Genomic DNA, 22,011 nt, shown 5'->3' on the forward strand with positions numbered 1-22,011 from the left:
CTAAGGGGACCTACAAAGGAGTCCCCATCAGACTGTCAGCAGATTTTTCAAAAGAGACCTTACAGGCAAGAAGGGGCTGGAAAGAGGTATTCCAAGTCATGAAATCTAAAGACCTACAACCCAGATGGCTCTATCCAGCAAAACTTTCATTTAGAATGGAAGGACAGATAAAGTGCTTCTCAGATAAGATCAAATTCAAGGAGTTCATCATCACCAAGCCCTTATTATATGAAATGTTAGAGGGACTTATCTAAGAAAAAGAAGTTAAAGAAACATGAACAGTGAAAGGACAACAAACTCACAGTTATTAACAACCACACCTAAAACAAAAGCAAACTAAAAGGACAGCTAGATCAGGAGTGGAAACATAGAAATGAAGATCTCAAGGAGGGTTAGCAACAGGGGAGTGGGAGGAGGAGAAGGGGGGAGAAGGTATAGAAAATAAGTAGCATAGACAGTATATAGAAAATAGATGGGGGGGCAAGAATAGCATGGGAAATATAGAATCTAAAGAACTTGAGGCACATGGTCATAAACTAAAGGGGGGGTAATGGTGGGGATGGGGGGTAGGGTGGAGTAGAATGAAGGGGGGGAATAGAACAATTGTAACAGCATAATCAATAAAAAATTTAAAAAAATATTTATTGAGTGCCTTTTATATATGTTAGGCACTATACAGAGTACAAAGATAAAGCAAACATGATTCCTGCTCTCAAGAAACTTGTAGCATTTACTTTTTTCTATATATCAAAGTATAGTAGAAACAAGTAAACAAATACCTATAAAACAAGTTAACATTATATAGCCATTAAAAAAGTATAGGTAAAATTATCATCAGAATTCAGAAAAAAGAACATATCACTAGAGGGAATAAAGCTGTATGGAGAAAGTAATATTTTACTAAACATTGAAGGATGGGTAGAATTTGGACCTGTGGTGGTGGGAGACAGGGATAGAATTCTGGAAAATTTCTAAAGCATGAGGAGAAAGCATAAATAAATGCATGGAGTCAGGAAAGGTAATGGGAAAGAGCATGTAATTGGTTTGGGCTAGAGCATAAACTATAAAAACAAAGACAGAGAAAGCTAGGTTGGAACATAATAAGAAATTTATAAAAATAGAGAATATTGAAAATTTTGAAATAAGAAGACTACAAGATCTGAGCTTTAATCCCAGAAAAATACACTGAAATACCCAAAGATATATACACACAAAGGGAAATAATAACTTCTCTGTATTAACATAACAATCTATTACAGGCCTTTGGAATACTATCATTACAAACCATTAAAGGAGTGTTGTACTTTCAAATTATAGACATAAACGGGCATATTTCTTGTTAATATTTGTTCTGTGGTGTCAGTGACTAAATCTGACCAAAGGGGAAGGTTCTATAAGACTCCCAATGAACCCAGTGAATTTACTCAGACCTTAGATTGCTCCTGGACCAAGGGATACCCAAAAGAACAAGCAGGTCTTGCTTCTTAACCACAATGAAGATGTCACAATCAAGCTAATTTACTGACACTTACCAAGAATCCAGCTCCATCATCTAACCTCCTAGTGGGCTCCAAGCAATTGCTTTTCCTTTGATCTCTCATTATAGGAAGGTATCCTCATAAGAGGTTTATCTGGGACTACTGCTAATGATGAACTCAATCACCCCTGAAGTAGCTGGAGTCAGAGAGTGGAGGAGCAAAGGCCCTCTCTGGTCAGCCTATTTGAATCTACTGGCTGCACTACTTTATGTGCAACTCAGATTTCATGTCTCTGGAGGAGAAAGATGGTGTCAACAATAGTAATCAGAATGAGTTCTTATCTTGTTTTTAAGTTTGCAGGCTTGGTTCTATTCTGTCTTCTCTCACTATACACTGGACTTCTTATTTGGATGATGGACACAGTAAAATTATACCTAAGATGTTTTCTGCAGTCAGGCCTCTTCTCGGATATATCTGAGACTGGTTCCATAAATAGAAAAAAAAGTCCATGTACTATAAACTACAAGTGAATCCATTGGGCTGGGCAGAATTAGAAGTTTGTTTTCCATCCACTTAGGCCAGATCAACTTAGGAACATATACAGCTCTGGGTGAGATCCTGTCTGCATGGTAAAAGTGATTTAGTGACCAAGGAATCTTTTCTCTCTGTGGACTGTGATGTCAGTACAGTGAACTAGATCAAACAACCCAATCCGAAGTATTCCTTCCAAGCTTGTGCCCATACATACAGTTAGTTGTCTTATTCCAGGAACTCTAAGAAGTATTTCTCAGAGTCAGGAATTGTCCTTGATAAGTCAGATCTCTTTTTGAGCCTGGTAAGAGTGGTTCCACTGCTACTAACTAGATGGTGACTTTAGAAAGATGGATTCTCCTTCCTGGACCCCAATAACTTTTTCCATAGTTTGACAGGACTAATGGTCTCCAAGATATCACTAGCCCTATGATTCCATGTGCATATTCATTTGCTTGGAATTAGGTTACCCTTGAAAAATCTGTAGTGGCATTTGGAGCCATTCTAATTTGCAGTGAGCCAAAGTCAGAATATAAATTAATAGTCACAGCTGCTTTCAGTGACTCTGAAAGAGATCTACTATTGCTTGGTCTGCAGCAAATCCAAACTGAAAAAATAGATAAGATAGCAGGGTTTTCATAAACCACTCCAGAATATCCAAACAACATACAAATAAAAAATATATCATGTTTTTCAAAAGATAGCTTATGTCTATGTCTGCAGTCTACTTATCAATCATCTTGACCTGAGAAGATGGCATGGATCAGAGAAGGGGTGAGAGAAGATTCTATTGCACATATTCCATTATTTTAATGGGCCAGAAGCAATCAGCCAGATGGAAAATGTACTTGATTAAGTCAACCAGCTTAGAAAGAGAAGAAGTAAAAAACAAAACAATCAATCCACTGTGGCCTTTTGTCTAATTAATGCTTACTTGATTCAATTGAGTCCTTAAATTACATCCAATTGTTTGATGTTACAGAGATGCGACCACCCAGTTCACCAAGTATTTGGCTGCTTGCCACCTCCCACTCCTTGCAAGTTGATCCCATTTGGATTAAAAACAAGAATGTGATGAGATGAGTAGCCTGATAATAAAGTTGTTCATACTAAGTCTAAGACAAGGTAGACAGAATCCTTGGAACAACACTTTTTAGTGTAGCAGCTGTTTGTAGTAAAACAAGTTACAGCCCTCTGATGAGAACAGTGGCTATCTGCTATCTCCTTCTGCTTAGAACCACCAAGTAAAATAAGGAACAAGTGGATCACTGAATGCTGCCTACAATCTAAACAGATCCATCCTCTAACATGAAAAATATCAATAATGCTGCCAGCAATAAAATAAAAGTAAAATGGACTAATTTGAGAATCAGCTGACTTAAGGTATTCTTTGAGTATATGTTATAATAACATGCAGTAATCTATAATATGAACCCAAACAGAAAAAAATGAAATAGAATAAAGCATCTAAAAGAAACTTGAGTGATTGTAATTTCTTATGTGCCTTTCTGTGTTTTCTAAATTTTTGATAATGAACATGTATTACTGTTTAGACAGGTAAGAAAAAAGTCTAAAAGGACTTAAACAATCCTCCATGGGATGCCCATTTTGTTAAGTTACCTTTGTAAAGTACATATAAAACCTCAATAAGCAAAACCCAACTTGCAGTTCATTAGCACTGGCTTTCTTTTTCCAATAATCTATTTTGAGAAGAGGCAAATCATACGAAAACAAGAGATGTGATGAAACTAATTTAAATCTCTGTTTGAAAACTTTAAGTTGTTTTCTAAACATTTTGTTTTGGACAAGGAATATAAGCTACTTAAAAAGCTGTAAAAATTAACAAAAAGTGGAGCATGTTAATAATGTACAGGTAGTCTTCAACTTACTGAGAAGGTATGTCCAAAACATTTATAAGTCAATGATTTAGTATTTGGAATGTGTTGCTCCATAGAAACAGTGTTATGTATATTGTGGTCAGATTTCTAGCCCAGTCCACAAAGGTTGATTTAACTCATGTGGAGCAGTTATATTTGATCCCTGGCAGGGGTCCTGGGTTGTGAAAGTAGGAAAAAAGGGTGCCTTATTCTCACTTTTGGGGTTTAAGGAAAATCAAAGCAAATGTTTTGAAGTGGTACAATCTACCCACTATGACCCTCCATTCCTAAAAACTGGCAACTTCCTCATTTTCACTTGTCTCACTCAAAATGAAACTTCCTTATCCTACTAAACACCTAGCTTAGTCACCTTCATTATGAAATGAGTGATTGATTGCCCCTTACCCTCCAAAAGGTGCATATATGATTGAAAGAGGGGTCTCGTCAACCCCAAATGAAACCTGGTTGGTGAAATTTTAGGGAAAGTAACCAGATGAAGTGATAACTTTTAGGTAGATTTGGTGATTAGTAGATATTTGGGGACACAACAAAGGTGCTACTAGGTAGACAACAGAGACCTGCCTGAGAGGCAGCCTCTGAAGTCAGTTTACTAAATCTGTGCTTCCTTGCACAGCTTCTTTACTTCTTCCCTGATTTCACAGGGCTATGTAAAAGCTCCAAGTTTTCCCCTAACAGCTTTCATTATTGTGGCAGTGGATGAGAGGCACTCACAGGTATTGTGGGTCTTTTCTAAGCTGGATCTATCATACTGAAAAACAGGAAACATTCTGAAACAGGTAGTATTACTGGGTGACATCAACATAGGACATTTAATGAGATAAGTGAGATGTCTTGGATCTCTGGGATTTAGTACCTGCTTTCTGAAATTTGTCAACAGTACTCTTCTTAAGGATTTTTGTGTTTTTCACAGCCTACCAAGGCCACTGTGGTTAATTAAAATGCTGATTAAAGCACAAGTGTTAATGAGACCAGGATCTGATGTCAGATCTACTTTTGGCCCAAATGACTTTGATCTGTTGCATATACCCACAGCCCACAGCAGCCTGCCTTTTGTCAGGGAGCTCCATATGAGTGAGTTAAACAGCCTAAGCCACATTCACCTGTAATTCTAGGAAAGTACTGCCAAGCACAGTCAATGATGGTAAGTTGGCTACAGTTTTTTCTCCTGCAAACTCTAATACATTCTTAGAAATGGATGGGTTTTTCTACAGTGCCTCCAAAGCCTGCACTACCCTGTCAAAAGAAAAACTCTTCAAGAGAATCCAAACTCTTTCCTGCTATATGAGAGAGAGACAGAAAGAGACAAAAACTGAGACTGAATCTCAGATGGAGACTGACTGTGTGTCTTTGTGTATCTGTGTGTTTCCTTCCCCCACAGGAAAAAATGTTCCTGCCAACTGGATTAATATGTGTCCTAGCTGCTTATCTTCCTGTATTAGTCAATAGGAAAGAACAGAGCCAGGCCCCACATGGCAGCATGGCAGGGGAATCACATGCTCAATAGAGAAGCATTTCTGAAGCATAAACGTTATAACTTTTAGAGAGTACATGTGATAGTTGCAGAAATGAAGATGTACTGGGTTTCCCTAGGAGAGAAAGAGTCATAGAAAGCTGATTAAGTCAACTGAGGCTAGTGGAAAAATTGTAAGCATGTGGATGCCTTTGGTTGTTGTTAGTAGAATTATGATTACTCTGGAACATGCTTTAAAAAAGGGTGAACAGGAGTTTCTGGAGATGCCCCAATGTTTACTTTAAAATCTTGTGATTTCCAATGATATATAGAGGGAACAATGGGTCCTGAGGTCAAAGTCCCCATGAAAGAGAGAATAATAAAGCAAGATAAAGAAGAAAAGAGATACTGACAGGGGCCTGAGAAAGCAATGGATTCCTTACAGATAAATATGTGAGAATTCTTGATAGTTAGGCTGTTGTTACAGCTTCAAAACCATACTGTTCTAGTTGAAGAGGAGGGATGGGGGAATTGTCCTGAATTCAAGGCAAGCAGTCAAGGAGTAGCCACTATTAGTTTAGTTGGTAATGCCAGCCTTGGAAGGGATAGGTTAGTGCCTCCACAGGAAATGACATAAGCACCCCCTCAAAGATGGTCTCACCAAAAGATCCCAGGAAAAAAGAGAGTCATGGCAACATAGCTGTGTTTCTTAGATAGATGTGAGTCTCCCAAAACTGGAGGTAGGTCACTATGTGGCCTGCATGCTTGACAATAAAAGAGATGGGTGCACCTGCCTGATAACTGAATACCAAGCCCAGCCTTGTTAACATTCAAATGTGTTATCAGTGCAGGAAGCAAGGGCCTCTCTCAGGCCAGGGCAGTTGACCTCCCTCAGATGCAGCTAACTCTGCAGCAACACTCCTCACAAAGTTTTTGCATATCTCAGTCAAGCTTGGAAATTCATCAATTCCACCACATTCTGCCAACAGAGTGTAAGCTAAGAATGACACTCATGCCAAAGGGAGCACTAGCTTTGAAAATTTGGCAAGCTCCTGCACTCGGTTTTTCTCTGGTCATTACTGTATGGGTTGTTTCTCACCAGCTGCCTTTCTGCTTTTCTTCTTTGGAAGGCTGCAATTTCTACTGGTTGCAGGCCATGGCCCACTTGCCTGTAGTGGAGGAGAGATACAAAAATAGTGAAGAGAGTGTGGCAGAGCAGGACATAAGAAGACTCTAATAAAGTATGAACTCTACTTACCCATCTTTGCTTACTAGTGGGGCCACAAAAGAGGCTTTGTGAAGCCTTTTTTCTAGTCATCCTAAAGGTCTCTTCTGCTCCTTTGACCTTATTATAGAATATATGAAAAATCTTAAATAGATTATAAACCTAAAGTAGTTCTTCTGATCAATAGGGTACAAGCTTTCAATTTGGCCCAGAAATTGCCTCTGCTTTCCCTTTGTCATTACTTCTTGGAATCTTCCTTCCTAGGCTTGCTTGCTATATACATTCAAGATTCAAGCAAGCTCCATAAGATGCCACAGCAGCCAGATGAAAAGTGAACATCATGTCAAGCTGTCATCCAGATGTTTCGTTTACCCTTTGCCATGCAGCTATATCTTCAAGAATGTGTACCTGTTTAGCGTTGTAACAAGTAAACATCTGGATGCTCAATTGAAGATTTTGTTTGTCATTTTTACCCTGACCTTTTGACATTAGGCAATACATTGTCTTCTGTATCTAAAATAAATACATTCAGAGTCTCCTTTCCCCCAACACCCCACTATCTAACAACTCCCATAAACCCCACTCCCAGAAGGAATAGAAATGAAAGGCAAGCTGTACAACTTTGTTTTTAAGCCCAGGGTATCCAGGCTGCTTTGAGAATTCTACATTTCTGCAATGTTCATTTTATCTTGCCAGCAGATTCTTACAGGTAGAAAAAGACCCCAGGGAGGCCTCTACCTATAGCCCAGGTTCTTTGCTGTCAAAACCATAGTTCTGAGAAGAGAAAGGGAGTATAAAATCAAACTGGCCACCCCAGAGCCTAAGTGATGACCTCAGAGGAGCCAAATTTTCAGCCTCTGCTCTGTCTTCCTTTTTTTTCCAATAAACCCTCCTCTCAATAAGTCTCTCTCTTCCTTCCAAAACTCTTTTGTCTGTCCTCTACTTCCCTCCAATTCATGACAAAAAGAATGTGTTTATTAAGACTGAGAAAAGAATTGGAATGTGTTTCCAACTATTTAATCTGAAATATGGTCTTACTTTCATCAGATCTCATTTGGAACAATTCTAAATTGTTTAACTTAGAAAGTCAAATTAGGTTTACCCCTTTTAAATATCAAATCCATTGCTTTCTATTTTTATATCACATATACATACTCTTTAATAATAATAACAATAACTATAATAATAATTAGCACATTTAATTGGATAATCTCAATGCATTTTGCAATTATTTGGTTGAAGGCTCTGAATAAGCCCTCCATGGAGCAAGTAGAAAGAGAATACCACAACAGCCCAACCACCATTATCTGGCAATCAACCTAAACCTTAAATAATTGGACTGTTTGAGGCCACTCTGTTTTTCAGAAGAGGTGAACAACTTGAAAATATTGTCATATCACTCATTCTTACAATTATTTCATCCTCTCTGTACAAGGGCTGGGAATACGGAGATGGCTTTGTCCTTGAAGACTTCAGTGTAGTTAGATAAAAACAATGATCAGGCCATGTCTTAGTCTCTAAACACAAGCCCAAATCTTCTGCTTCCTATGGTCTTTTTCCTCACAGTATCTAGCATAGTGTTTTGTACAAAACAGTTGCTCAGTAAGTAATCAGACCGCTCCATTAACTAGAGCTCTCAATTCTTGAGCACTTGGTATACTCAAGATATCACAGGGCCTCATTTTGATAAAACATACTTTTAAAGCTCAAAATTGAGGACCCCAAACCCCAGCTATATTTGACTGTCTTGAAATCTACAAGCTATCAAGGCCTCATGCCAATCCCCAAAAGAGTTTTGCAGGTGCCAGGATTTTCCAGATATTATAGTAAGTCCTGGGAAACACTGAGATGACAAAATTATTACACTCCCAAAAGAAGATGGGAGTGTAATAAACTTGGGCAACCTTCTAAATCTAAGCAGGCAGTGGAGAGAGGAAGGATCCATGACAGCATTGAATTAAATAGAAGTTTCATTCATATTCTCCCAGGAGCAAACTGGAATTGTAACTGAAATATGGAGCAACCTGAATAACCAGCTGAAAACTAGGAGAAGAAAAAATGCATAACAAAGAATTTACAGAAGCCACATGGAGACTGGTAGGAAGGATCAAGATATGAAAAAGGCTGGCCCTGCTCCCACAGGCTACAGCTGAAGTTCCAGAGGGGTATCTCAGCTTTGGAGAGTTCCCTCTGAGAAGCATGGGGCCTAACTCCATGCCAGGCTTCATAGTCCAGAGCACCAGAGCCAAGAAGAGATACCCACATAACATCTGGGTATAAAAAGCAGTTAAGTTTCTGTCTTCCAGGGAGATGCAGAGGGCTGCTAGGACACAGGCACCCTGTCAAAGAGCCAACACACAAAATTCCATTCATGGTAACTCACCCTGGGAGTCTACAGAAGAAGGGGAAAGCAGACTAGAGTTGCAAGAGGACAGAGTGTGGTCTGTGGCTCTGGAGAGGGGGCTGAAGGAACAGCCACCAGGAACTCTGTACTGAGTCATTTTCCCAGCAGAGACCATCTTTCTAGGGTAACACACTCCCCTCCATGCATAATCAGGCTGTGGGAAAGCAATAGTCCACCCTCTGGACTACCAGTTGCTCCACCCTGTCAAGCTAATGCTATGCTGAGGAGTATGCCAGAGGCTCTTTTGGTGACTGAGTCTAATAGGCAACTGGCAGGAGAAGGCAGGTAAAAGCAAATCACCTCAGGGTGCCTTGAGACTTTTGCTGACCTACACCAGGTCCAACATTGGTAAAAGCCAGCCTTGGTGTGCAGTTTGGTCTTTTCTGTGTACATTAAGACCCAACAGAGACAACCATAAATGGTGGATCACTTGTAGCTCCAAACAGGTTGCTAAGGGCAAAACACAGGTAGTGCCTTACACTGAACTGTACCTAAGAGAACCAGAACCAATACACTCCGTGGCCAGCTTCAGAAAACATTAGAGCAGGATCCAATAAGCTTCAAAAGCAGAATATCCAAAGGATGAATTTAGCAGGCACCAAATCTTGCTGTGGTTAATTCCATTTTTTGTGGTCAGCATCTGCACAGCAGTACACATGCCAATCAGAATTCAACCTCACAGTCAGCCAGACTGAGGGTCAGTCTCATGCATGAAGGGGCTAATAGCAATCAAGACTCAGTTACAACAGGAGGGCCCATATAACCCACACAAGGGTGATTCCTGGAGTATCCAGCTCAGGAGACCAAAGAGACTGTACCACTGGACCCCAGAGGACACCTACTACATGAAGTCATTCCATGAAGAATGGGAGTCATAGCAAATCTATTTAATACATAGAAACAAACACAAAGAGGCAGTCAAAATGAGGAGACAAGGAGAAAGGACACAAATGAAAAAAAAAAAAAAACAGGAGAAATCTCCAGAAAAAAAAAAAGGCTAAATGAAATGGAGGCAAGTAATTTAAAGTAATGGTTAAAAAGATGCTCAACAGCATGAAAAAAACATAAAAACCATTAAAAAGAGCCAATCAGGATGAAGAATATAATATATGAAATGAAGAAGACACTGGATGAAATAAAAAGTAGTTGGATAAAGCAAAAGATTGATCAGAAATTTGGAAGACAAGGTAGGAAAAAACACCCCATCAGAACAGTAAAAAGAAAAAAAAATTAATGAGGATACTTTAAGAGACCATTGGGACAACATGAAGCATAATAACATCTGTATCAGAAGGGTACCAAAAAAAGAAGAGAAAGAGAAAAGGATTGAAAACCTATTTGAAGAAATAATGACCAAAACTTCCATAACTTGTTAAAGGAAAAGACACACAATTCCAGGAAGTGCAGAGTCCCAGTCAAGATGGTCCCAAAGAGGCCTACAACAAGACACATCATAATTAAAATGTCAAAGATCAAGGACAAAAAAGGAATCATAAAAGCTGCAAAAGACAGTTTATTATCTACAAGGGAGTTCCCAAAATAGACTTTGAAACAAAGGCTATAATAAGAGATAAAGAAGGATACCACATGATGATAAAGGGGTCAATACAACAAGAGGATATGACTATTATAAAACTTATGCACCCAACATAGGAGCACCTAAAATTATAAAGCAAATCTTGATTGACATAAAGGAAGAGATTGACAGTAATACAGTCATAGTAGGGAATTTTAACAACCCATTGACATCAATGAATATATATTCCAGACAGAATATGAAGAAGGAAATGGCAGTCGTAAATGACACACTAAATCAGATGTATTTAATTGATATCTTCACAGCATTTCACTCCATAGCAGCAGAATATACATTTTTTCAAGTTCACATGGAACATCTAGGATAAAACACGTTAGGCCATAACACAAGTCTCAATAAATTTAAGGAGAGTAAAATCATATCAAGCATCTTCTCTGACCACAATGGTATAAAACTAGACACTAATCACAAGAACACTGAAAAACACAAAAAGACATAGAGGCTAAATAACATGTTACTGAACAATAAATAGGTTAACAATGAAATCAAGAAAGAAATCAAAGGATACCTTGAAAAAATTAAAAAGAGAATACAGCAAACCAAAATCAATGAGATACAGCAAAATTAGTCCTAGAAGGAAAAATTCATACCTTTAGAGGCCTACCTAAGAAAACAAGGAAATTCTGAAACAAGCATTCTAACTTTACACTTAAGCAACAAAGCCCAAAGTGAGTAGAAAAGGAAATACTAAGGATCAGAGCAGATACAAAAGGAAGATACTCTGCAAATAACACAAAAAAATCAATGAAACTGAGAGGTAGTTCTTTGAAAAGATACACAAAATTGACAAACCTTTAACCACACTGAGAGAGAGAACCCAAATAAATAAAATCAGAAAAAGAAAAGGTAACAACTGACACCAAAGAAATATGAAACAATGTAAGAAAATATTACAAACAACTATATGCAAATAAATTGGACAATCTTGATGAAATGGATAAATTCCTAGAAACATGCAATCTTTCAAAAATGAACAAGAAGAGTAGGAAAACCTGAATAGACCAATTACAACTGATGAAACTGAAGCAGTAATTTAAAATAAAACTGTCCCCTAAAGCAAGAGACATAAAGGAAAGAATAAACAAATGGGACCTCATCAAATTAAAAGCTTCTGCCTGGCTAAAGAAAACAACATTAAAATGAAAAGAGGACCACTTATGTAGGAAAATATATTTGCCAATGATAACTCGGACAAGAGTTTGATCTCCAAAATATGTAAAAAACTCATATATGACTCCACTCCAGGAAGACAAAAACCCCAATTAACAAATGGGCAAAAGACTTGAACAGACACTTCTCCAAGGAGGACATACAGAGGGCCTAGAGACACATGAAAAGATGCTCAGCATCACTAACCATCAGAAGGATGTAAATTAAAACCAAAATGAGATACCACATCCCACCAGTCAGGATGGCCAACACAAACAAATCAACAAACAAGTGTTGGAGAGGATGTGGAGAAAAAGGAACACTAGTGCACTGTTGGGAATGCAGACAACACTAGTGCACTGCTAGTGCACCAGCAACCACTGTGAAAAACAGTATGGAATTTTCCTCAAAAAACTGAAAATGGAACTGCCTTTTGACCCAGTAATTCCACTGCTGGGTTTATACCATAAGATCCCTAAAACACCAATCCAAAAGATCCTATGCACCCCAATGTTCATAGCAGCACCATTTACAATAGCCAAGTGCTGGAAGCAACCTAAGTGCCCATCACTAAATGAATGGATCAAAAAACTATGCTGCATTTACACAATGGAGTTCTACACAGCAGACAGAATGAAGGAGCTTCTACCCTTTGTGACAGCATGGATGGAACTGGAAAGCATTATGCTAAGTGAAATAAGCCAGGTGGTGAGGGACAAATACCATATGATCTCACCTTTAACTGGAACATAATGAACAAAAGAAAAAAGCAAACAAAATACAACCAGAGTCATTAAAATTAAGCACAATCAAATAATAGCCAGAGGGGAGCGGGGAGAGGACAGTGGGGAGAAGGGTTTCCAGGAACTGCTATGAAGGACACATGAAGAAAACCAAGGGGGAAAGTGGAAGCAAAGGAGGGAGGTGGGTTTGGAGCGGGTAGGAGGAGGGGTGGGGAGAAAATAGGGACAACTGTAATTGAATAACAATAAAATATTTAAATTAAAATTAAAAACACTCCTAAGAAAATCGTCTTGGGACCACGTGGCTTCACAGGTGAATTTTACCAAACATTCAAAGAAGAGCTAACACCTATTATTCTAAACTATTCCAAAAAATAATAAAAATGAACAAATCAGAAGCTTATTTTTCAAGGTTAGCATTACTCTCATTCCAAAACCAGATAAAAACACTACAAAAACATTATAGAGCAATATCCATGATGAACATACATACTAAAATCCTCAACAAAATATTAGCAAACCAAGTTCAGCGATACAGTAAAATGAACATACACCATGATCACGTGACGTTTTCTTCCAGGGGTGCAGGTTTGGTGCAATATCCACAAATCAATAAATGTGATACACCACATAAAATAAAATTCAGGCTAATAATCATATAATCATATCAATGGATAAAGAAAAACACTTGGTAACATTCAGCATCCGTTCATGATAAAAACTCTCAACAAAGTAAAGTCCTGGAGAAGAGCATAGGTAGGAAAATCTCAGATATTTCATGCAGCAACATTTTCACTGATATGTCCCCTAGGACATAAAGGAAAAAATAAATAAATGGGATATCATCAAATTAAAAAGCTTCTGCATGGCTAAAGAAAACAGTATTGAAATAAAAAAAGAACCCACTGTATTGGAAAACATATTTGCCAATGATACCTCAGACAAAGGTTTAATCTCCAAAATATACAAAGAATTTACATGACTCCACTCTAAGAAGACAACCAACCCAATTAAAAAATGGGAAAAGGACTTGAACAGATACTTCTCCAAGGACATACAGAGGACCCAGAGACACATGAAAAGATACTCAATATCGCTAGCTATCAGAGAGATGCAAATTAAAACCACAATGAGATACCACTTTATACCAGTCAGAATGGCCATCATAAACAAAGCAACAAACAATAAGTGCTGGAGAGGTTGTGGAGAAAAGGGGACCCTAGTTCACTGTTGGTGGGATTGCAGACTGGTAAAACCACTATGGATAACAGCATGGAATTTTATAAGAAAACTAAAAATGGATCTGCCTTTTGACCCAATAATTCCACTGCTAGGATTATATCCTAATAACCCTGAGACACCAATTCAAAAGAACCTGTGCACCCCAATGTTCACAGCAGCACAATTTACAATAGCTAAGTGCTGGAAGCAACATAGGTGCCCATCAATATGTTAGTGAATCAAAAAGCTTTGGTACATTTACACATGGAATTCTATGCAGCAGAAAGAAAGATGGAGCTCTTACCCTTTGCAACAGCATGGATGGAACTGGAAAGCATTATGCTGAGTGAAATAAGCCAGGCGGTGAAAGACAAATACCATATGATCTCACCTTAAACAGGAACCTAAACAACAAAACAAACAAGCAAGCAAAATATAACCAAAGACACTGAAATAGAGAACAAGTTAACAGGGACCAGAGGGGAGAGGGGAGGGAATTTCAGAGGAAAAGGGGAAGGGTTTACAGGAACAAGTATGGAAGGCACATGGACAAAAACTAAGGGATGTGGAAATGGGAGGGAGGTGGGGAGCACTGGGGAGGTGGCCTGGGATTGGAGTAAAAGACAGAAAACTGTACTTGAACAACAATTGAAATAAATTTAAAAAAACTCTCAACAAAGTGGGGAATAGAGGGAACACACCTCAACATAATAAAGGCCTTTTATAACAAACCTATAGCCAATATCACACTCAATGGGCAAAAACTAAAAGTGGTTCCCTTAAGATCAGGAACAAGACAAGAATACCCATTTTCACCTCTCTTATTCAACATAGTACTGGAAGTCCTAGCCATAGGAATCAGGTAAGGAAAAGGAAAAAAGGCATCCAAATTGCAAAAGAGGAAGCAAAGCTGTCATTATTTGCAGATTACATGAGACTGTATGTAGAGACACATAAAGATTCTACAAATAAAATTACTAGAACTGATGAGTGAATTCAATGAAGTATAAGTATGCAAAATAAATATCCAGAAATTAGTTGCCTTTTTTCACTAGACAGAGAGGAAGGAAGAGAGAGAAAGAAATATCGAGCTGAGTGAAATATTGATCAGTTGCTGCCCCATACACACCCTGACCAGGAACAGAACCCACAACCCAGGCATGTATCCTGACCAAGAATTGAACCCACATTCAGTGTATGGGATGATGTTCCACCCAACTGAGCCACACTGACCAAGGGTAAGTTAGTTGCTTTTTGTGTACCAATAATGAGCCATGAGAAAGGAGAACTAAGAAAACAATCTCATTCACAACTGCATTAAAAAAATACCTAGGACTAAATTTAACCAAGGATGTAAAAGATCTATACCTGAAAAATGCTAAGACATTTAAGAAAGAAATGAAGGATGATACAAAGAAGTAGAAGCATATAGAAAGTTCATGGATAAGAATTAACATTATTAAAATGTCTGTACTACCCAAAGCAATCTATAGATTCAATGCAATTCTTATCAAAATACCAATGGTGTATTTCACAGAACTAAAACAAATAGTCCAAAAATTTATATTGAACCATAAAAGACCCTGAATACTCACAGCAACTTTGAGAAAGGAAAACAAAGTTAGAGAAGTCACACTAACTAATATCAAACTATACTACCAGGCCATAGTAATCAAAACAACCTGGTACTGGCATAAAAACAGACATATAGATCAATGGAACAGATAGCCCAGAAATAAACCCATTACATCATCATCAATTAATACTTGGCAAAGGAGATAAAAACTTATAATGGGCTAAAGACAGTCTATTCAATAAATAGTGTTGGGAATATTGGGCAGATACATAAAAAAATAGAACTAGATCACCTTCTTACACCATACACAAGAATAAACTCAAAACAGATTAAAGGCTTAAATGTAAGACTCAAAATCATAGAATTTGTACAAGAAAACATAGGCAGTAATATCTCAGACGTTTCTCACAGCATTATTTTTTTTCTAATAGATGTTCTCAGGCAAGTGAAACAAAAGAAAAATAAACAAATGTGATTACATCAAACTAAAAAGGTTTTGAAAAACAAAGGAAACCATCCACTAAATGAAAAGACAACCCAATGAATGGGAGAACATATTCCCCAATGATATATCTAATATGGTGTTAATATCCAAAAGTTATAAGGATTCATAAATCTTAATGCCAAAACCACAAACAATCCAATTAAAAAGTGGGCAAAGGACCTGAATGGACACTTCTCCAAAGGCAACATACAGATGGCCAATAGACATATGAAAAGATGCTCAATGTCACTAATCATCAGAGAAATGCAAATTAAAGCCACAATGAGATATTACCTTACACCCATCAGAATAGCTGTCATCAGTAAATCAACAAACGACAAATGCTGGAGAGGATGTGGGTAAAGGGGAGCTTAACATGCACTGTTAGTAGGAATACAGACTGGTCCAGCCACTGTGGAAAACAGTATGGATTTATCTCAAAAAATTAAAAATTGAATGGCCTTATGACCCAGTGATTCCACTTCTGGGACTATATCCAAAGAAACCCAAAACACATAGAGAGCAAGATGACAGCTAAGTTGGAGGAGGTTAGGGGGTAGAGGGATTGAGCAAAAAGGATAAAGATCTCATGCATATGGACAACAGTATGAACAGTGTGGTACATTGCAGCAGGGAGGGAGGTATAAGTGACCAAATGGTAATTGAAAAAACACAATAAAAATTTTTATAAAGAATATATGCACCCTGATATACTCTGTAGCATTAGTATCAGCCAAGACTTGGAAGCAGGCCAAGTGCCCATCGGTAGATGAGTGGATAAAAAAGCTGTGGTATATTTACATGATGGGATATGACTCAGCTGAAAAAAGAAGGAAATTTTACTTTTTGTGATAGCATGGATGGACCTGGAGAGCATTATGCTCAGTGAAGTAAGCCTGTCAGAGAAAGACGAGTACCTATGATTTCACTTATATGTGCCATATAATGAAAAAATAAACTAACAAATAAAATAGAAACAGACTCATAGATACAGAGAACACACTGATAACTGTCAGAGGGGAAGGGATTTGGGGGGACTGGGTGAAAAAGGTGATGATATTAAGAAAAAGAACTCACATGCTCTGGCTGGTATGGCTCACTGGATTGAGTGCTGGCCTGCGAACCAAAGGATTGCAGGTTTGATTTGCAGAGCACATGCCTGGGTTGTGGGCCAGGTCCTAAGAAGGGGCTGTGCCAGAGGCAACCACACATTGATGTTTCCCTCCCTCTCTCCCTCACTTGCCCTCTCTAAAAATGCATACATAAAATCTTTTTTAAAAAAGAAGAAAAAGAACTCAGACATAGACAACAGTATGGTGATTATCAGAGGCAAAGTGAGGTGGGAAAAGGGAATAAATGGTGATGGAACCAGATTTGATTTGGGGTAGTGAACACACAATACAATATACAGATGTATTATAGAACTGTATACCTGAAACTTATATAATTTTATTAGCCAATGTCACCCAAATAAATTCAATTTTTAAAAAGCATAAGCAAGTGAAATCCAGAGGCTCCCTGAGGTTTTGGAGCCCATCCAGGAGAATTTTTAGAATCCTAGCTCTCTGTTAATCTACCCTACTTCCAAAGTTTTGATTAAGAAAAAGAGAGAGAAAACAACTATGCAACAATTAAAGCCTAAAGCAAACTCTTTTACTAAAAATCTGTCTCTAAAAGTCCCAGAGACCCTCTAAATAATATCATTTTACTTTAGACTCACACTTTTAAGACAATTTGGCAACTCCTTTCTTTAATCTTCACTAAACCTCTGAAAAGTAGGTTTATTAGTACTCTCATTTTGCAAATGGATTCAGTAAGGTTCATGGAGATTAGATGTCTTGTTAGGCATAGCTGTCACTTGAACCCAATTCTACTAATTTAATTTTTTACTATGACTTTTTATTATAGTGTAATTGACACACAACATTATATTAGTTTCAGGTGTACGATGTAATGATTCAATATTTGTATATATTGTGAAATGATCACCACAGTAAATCTAGTTAAAATCTTAGATTCCCAATTTTTATTGCTCTTGCCTCCATACTATATAGCTTTTCGAACACACTGGAGTCAAGATGCAGGCCTATAGTCAAAAAAGCAACTGTTGAAAATGTTAAAGTTTATGATTCATGAACTTCATTATAATCACAGATCTGAAGAGTTCTTTATATGAGAAATAGAAGCACAGAGAGATGTACTTACTTGTCCAATGTCACACATTGAATCATTGATGGGACAAGAAATATAGAGTAGATCTTCTCACCCTCAGGACTATATCAATACAAATTTATTACTTGACTGAATTGCTTGTGTGTATGTATATGTACATGATTGCACACATGCATGTTCATGTGTATGTGTTAGTGCTTGAGGGTCTGAGTGGAAGAGATTGGGAGAAAAAGGAGAATTCACAAATAAAACAGCACTACTGCTTAAGGGGCTGAGAATCAAATATTATTTAGTCCCAGAATTCAGAGACAAAGTCAGAAAGTGTCCACCTCTTGCAAGGACAACATAAACTGGCTGAGAACAACCATTTGGGAAAGTCTCTTCAGAATATAAATCTACTTCATAGGCCCTGGTAAATACAACTGATAATCCAAGATATATACAAAGTCTTAGCAGGGAGCTTCAAACTTGTGAGGAAAACAGTAACTGAAAGAAGACTCATGTAAGAAAAAAAAAGTAATAAGATGACTATCACCAGGCCATTAGAAAAGAAATATTGGGAAAAGCAGAATTGTCTGGTTAAGAATTGGCTATTTGTTATCTGCATAGTACAAGATGGGGTTGGAGTGGGCAGTTGGACATTTCCCAGAGAGGCTGAGCCTCACATCTTTAAACTGGTGCACCCCCAAGTTACCTCAGCTTCCTCATTTTGTTCTCTTTCTTTGTACACACCACCTACCCAATTACTCAACTTCTCTATGTTCTCTTCTCTCACTCAATCCAATGTACATCTTTGATTCCACTAAGAAAAACAACTGAAGTGTTGTCACTCCAATGAAGCAGACAGGATAGGGCAGAGTATTACAAGACCCAAGCTTTAAGCTCAAGAGAAGAGACTCTGATGGAGGGATTTCAAACATCAGCTAGCTGGAAAAGAGAATGTTTTAGCTTTGAAATCACAGCTGTCCATCAAATGTGGTCCTTCTGACTTATGGTACTAGAGCAATTCTTGCTTTCAGCATACAAAAGTGGATAAGAGGGTGAAAATATTGAATCAGAATTTCTGAAGTGAGCTGGTGATATGATCTTATTAGGGATCTACTGCATGCCTTCAAGGGACAAGGAAATCTCCCAGTCCCTACTAAATAATGTCAAATACCTTTCACAAAGATAGAAAGGATCTCCCCTTCTAGCCTTTCCTTTCTTTGGATCTTACTTCCCATCACCTTACTTCTTTTCATTGCCTCTTCCTTCCCTCTGAGGCCCCTCTACTCTTTGGTCTTAGTATCTTCCTTTCAATATCCCTTCCTCAGGAGGCCCCTGCCACCTCAATAACCAAGACCAGAGGTGGCCCTAGGGGAACCCTCTCCCTGCCTCTTCCTCCAACTCCCTGCATAAGGAGAAACTGTGATTCTGTAAAGGGCCCTTTTGGAATAATCTTGCTTTTGTACTTGAAACACCCAAATACATGATTGTCTCTGACTGGAATTGGGGGCAGGCAATAAAAACCATGGGGATGAGAGAATATTATTCCTTTTCAGATTCAAAGCAGCACCTCTTTAGCTCTTCAGCTTTTAAATGAGGGAATTGATGGCTAGCAATACAGAGAGGAAAGTGCTTCAGGAAAGCAAGCTGACTTTCTCCTCCTGTGCTGATTATATATAATATTATAATATAATATTATATAAAATAATATATAGTAATATATATTACATATTATATTATATAAAATAATATAATATATTATTTTATATATTATCTGCTGATTATATATATAGAGAGAGAGAGAAAGAGAGAGAGAAACGGGGGGATCACAAAAGCCCTGGGTAACCTGACTCACTGCTCAGGTGGGAAAGGAACCTCTTTGCCTTCATGAAAGATTCATACCCCCTGTTAGAAGATATTAAGAACCTGTTGAAAGGTACAAACTAGGACTACTCTAAAATTAAATTGATCAACCAGTATCGGGTCTTCCAAAATTGAAGTTCTGGAACATGTTTACATGTAAATTGCCACCATTTGAGGAAGGCATGCCAATGGCAGAAACAAATTGTGAATTTCTCAGTGCCCAGGTTTTGCTTTGGCTAAGAACAATCACTGAGGAAATAATTTTCATGCACAATGGCATCATAGAAAGGGTACTGAATGGGAAGTCAGGTTTCCTAAGATTTGGCCTAATTTTGCTATCAATTGACTGTATGACATAATCAAATTATTTCATTTCTCTGAGCCTTGGTTCTTGATCTGAAATTGAAGAAATTAGATTATCAGATCTTGAGAGTCTCTTACAACTGGGGCATCTAGAGTTCCTTAATTGGAGTCATCAGAGGAAGATGGAAAAAAGTCTAGTGGAGGCCCTGGCTGGTGTGGCTCAGTGTATTGAGCATGGGCCTGTGAACCAGAAGATCACAGATCGATTCCCAGTCAGGGCACATGCCTGGAGTTCAGGCCAGTTCCCAGCAGGGAATACAGGAGAGGCAGCCATACATTGATATTTCTCTCCCTCTCTCCTTCCCTTCCCCTCTAAAGATAAATAAATAAAATCTTTTAAAAAATCCAGTGGAAATAGCAAAAAACAAAACAAAACAAAAAACCCAGAAAATTACCCTAATCCTGAATCTTAGATCAAGGGATAGTCCTAACAGAGAAAAGGTGGTACCAAATGTTTGTCTTTCATAGGAACTGAGTTTATTCATCTTGATCTTTGGAGCAAGACACAATGGTAAAGACAAAAAGCCAGAAAGGATGGCCACTGATCAGGCAAATAGAAAACCCAAACTCACCAATAATGTAGCTTATGGAAAAATATCTAGCACTGTCAAAGAAAACAAAATGGAAATTTTAAAATGTAAGTAATAGTGCAGCTCATTGGAAAGCCAAATTCCAGGCAACTATTTAAGGGAGAAAGAGGAAACTCACAGTCTGAAAAATGCAAGAGTTTTAACAATCTTACTCACTATAGCCATATTTTTTAAAAAACTGAGGCAAAAAGGAACAATATTTTAGGAACCAGCAAATAGGGCTGAAAATGCTACCCAAATTATAGATCTTATTCTCAAGCATCCAGGTAAACTCTTTCAGTAGACCATGACCTCTCCAGAAGCAGGTGTGTCTGAGTGGTCTGACTCACAAAAGGGAAGGACATTTATACCTTGATTTCTGTGGTTCCTTGAAGCTCCACTTCATATCCCTCACTCAGAGCTCAAAGAATTGTCACGGTGCTATGACTGACATGAATGCAATAAGCTGTAAAAGAAAGAAAGGCATGACTTTAGATTTTTTCAGGTAAAATCAATAAGAAAATATTAATGTAATAATGGACCAGACCCTAACTAAAGTCCCTAAGAGAGTTTCAGTTGGGGGTCTCACAGGAGGAGGAGAAGGGAGTTATGATCTCCCTCACCAAGCCCAAATAAGGCTGTAGCACCTATCAGCTTTTAGACATCACCTCAGATGAAAGGTCATGCAATAGAAGGGTGTTAATTTAACTCTAGGATTGAGGTGGAGAAACCACCTGTACTCTCAGCTGAAATGTGACCTCTTCTTAGGAAAGTAAGATTTCAAGCAACCTCTCACAGGTTGCTGCCAGGGCTGAAATCCCAAGGTTTACATATTCTACTTAAGAGACAAAAGAGTGAATTTCCATACACATCCATAGAGCTATCTTTCAATATTACTGTACATAAATTAAAAAATCAATGAGCTATGACCCAAGACCTCTGCCAACATTTTGTGCCTACTGTATAATTTATAGTTGTCCTTTGAGTGGGTACATCTAGTTGTGTACACACATGAATGAATGATTTTCCAACAAATGATCCCAACCTAGGGTTATAGTTTTACATGGGGAACTATGACTAAAAATTTTGTTGGAAACTATGTATAATTCTTTGGTAAAGAAAAACCATTTATTAGCTAAAGCAGAATCCTTGACCTTTCTGAAAACTGTCGTCCTATGATGTAAGACCTTGTTCAACTTGCGTCTTAAATAAAAGTCCAAAACTTGCCCTGGCTGTGGATTAAACATTGGCCTGTAAAGCAAAGGGTCACTGGTTCGATTCCCAGTCAGGGCACATGCCTGGG

At 38.0% G+C, this 22,011-nt stretch overlaps 1 protein-coding gene across 1 annotated transcript in view; it reads right to left on the reverse strand.

Annotated features, from left to right (window-relative positions):
• Positions 1-22,011, reverse strand: part of GUCY2F (guanylate cyclase 2F, retinal) — a 166,637-nt gene that overhangs the window by 47,006 nt on the left and 97,620 nt on the right. The window contains 5 exon segments of the mRNA XM_053657476.1: positions 6,457-6,526; positions 6,616-6,643; positions 6,646-6,669; positions 6,672-6,702; positions 21,080-21,174. Of these exon segments, the coding sequence (XP_053513451.1) occupies positions 6,457-6,526; positions 6,616-6,643; positions 6,646-6,669; positions 6,672-6,702; positions 21,080-21,174 (248 nt within the window).

This window comes from Artibeus jamaicensis, unplaced genomic scaffold, assembly GCF_021234435.1.
Source record: "Artibeus jamaicensis isolate MK-2021 breed Jamaican fruit bat unplaced genomic scaffold, CSHL_Jam_final scaffold_461, whole genome shotgun sequence".
Classification (NCBI taxonomy): Eukaryota; Metazoa; Chordata; class Mammalia; order Chiroptera; family Phyllostomidae; genus Artibeus; species Artibeus jamaicensis.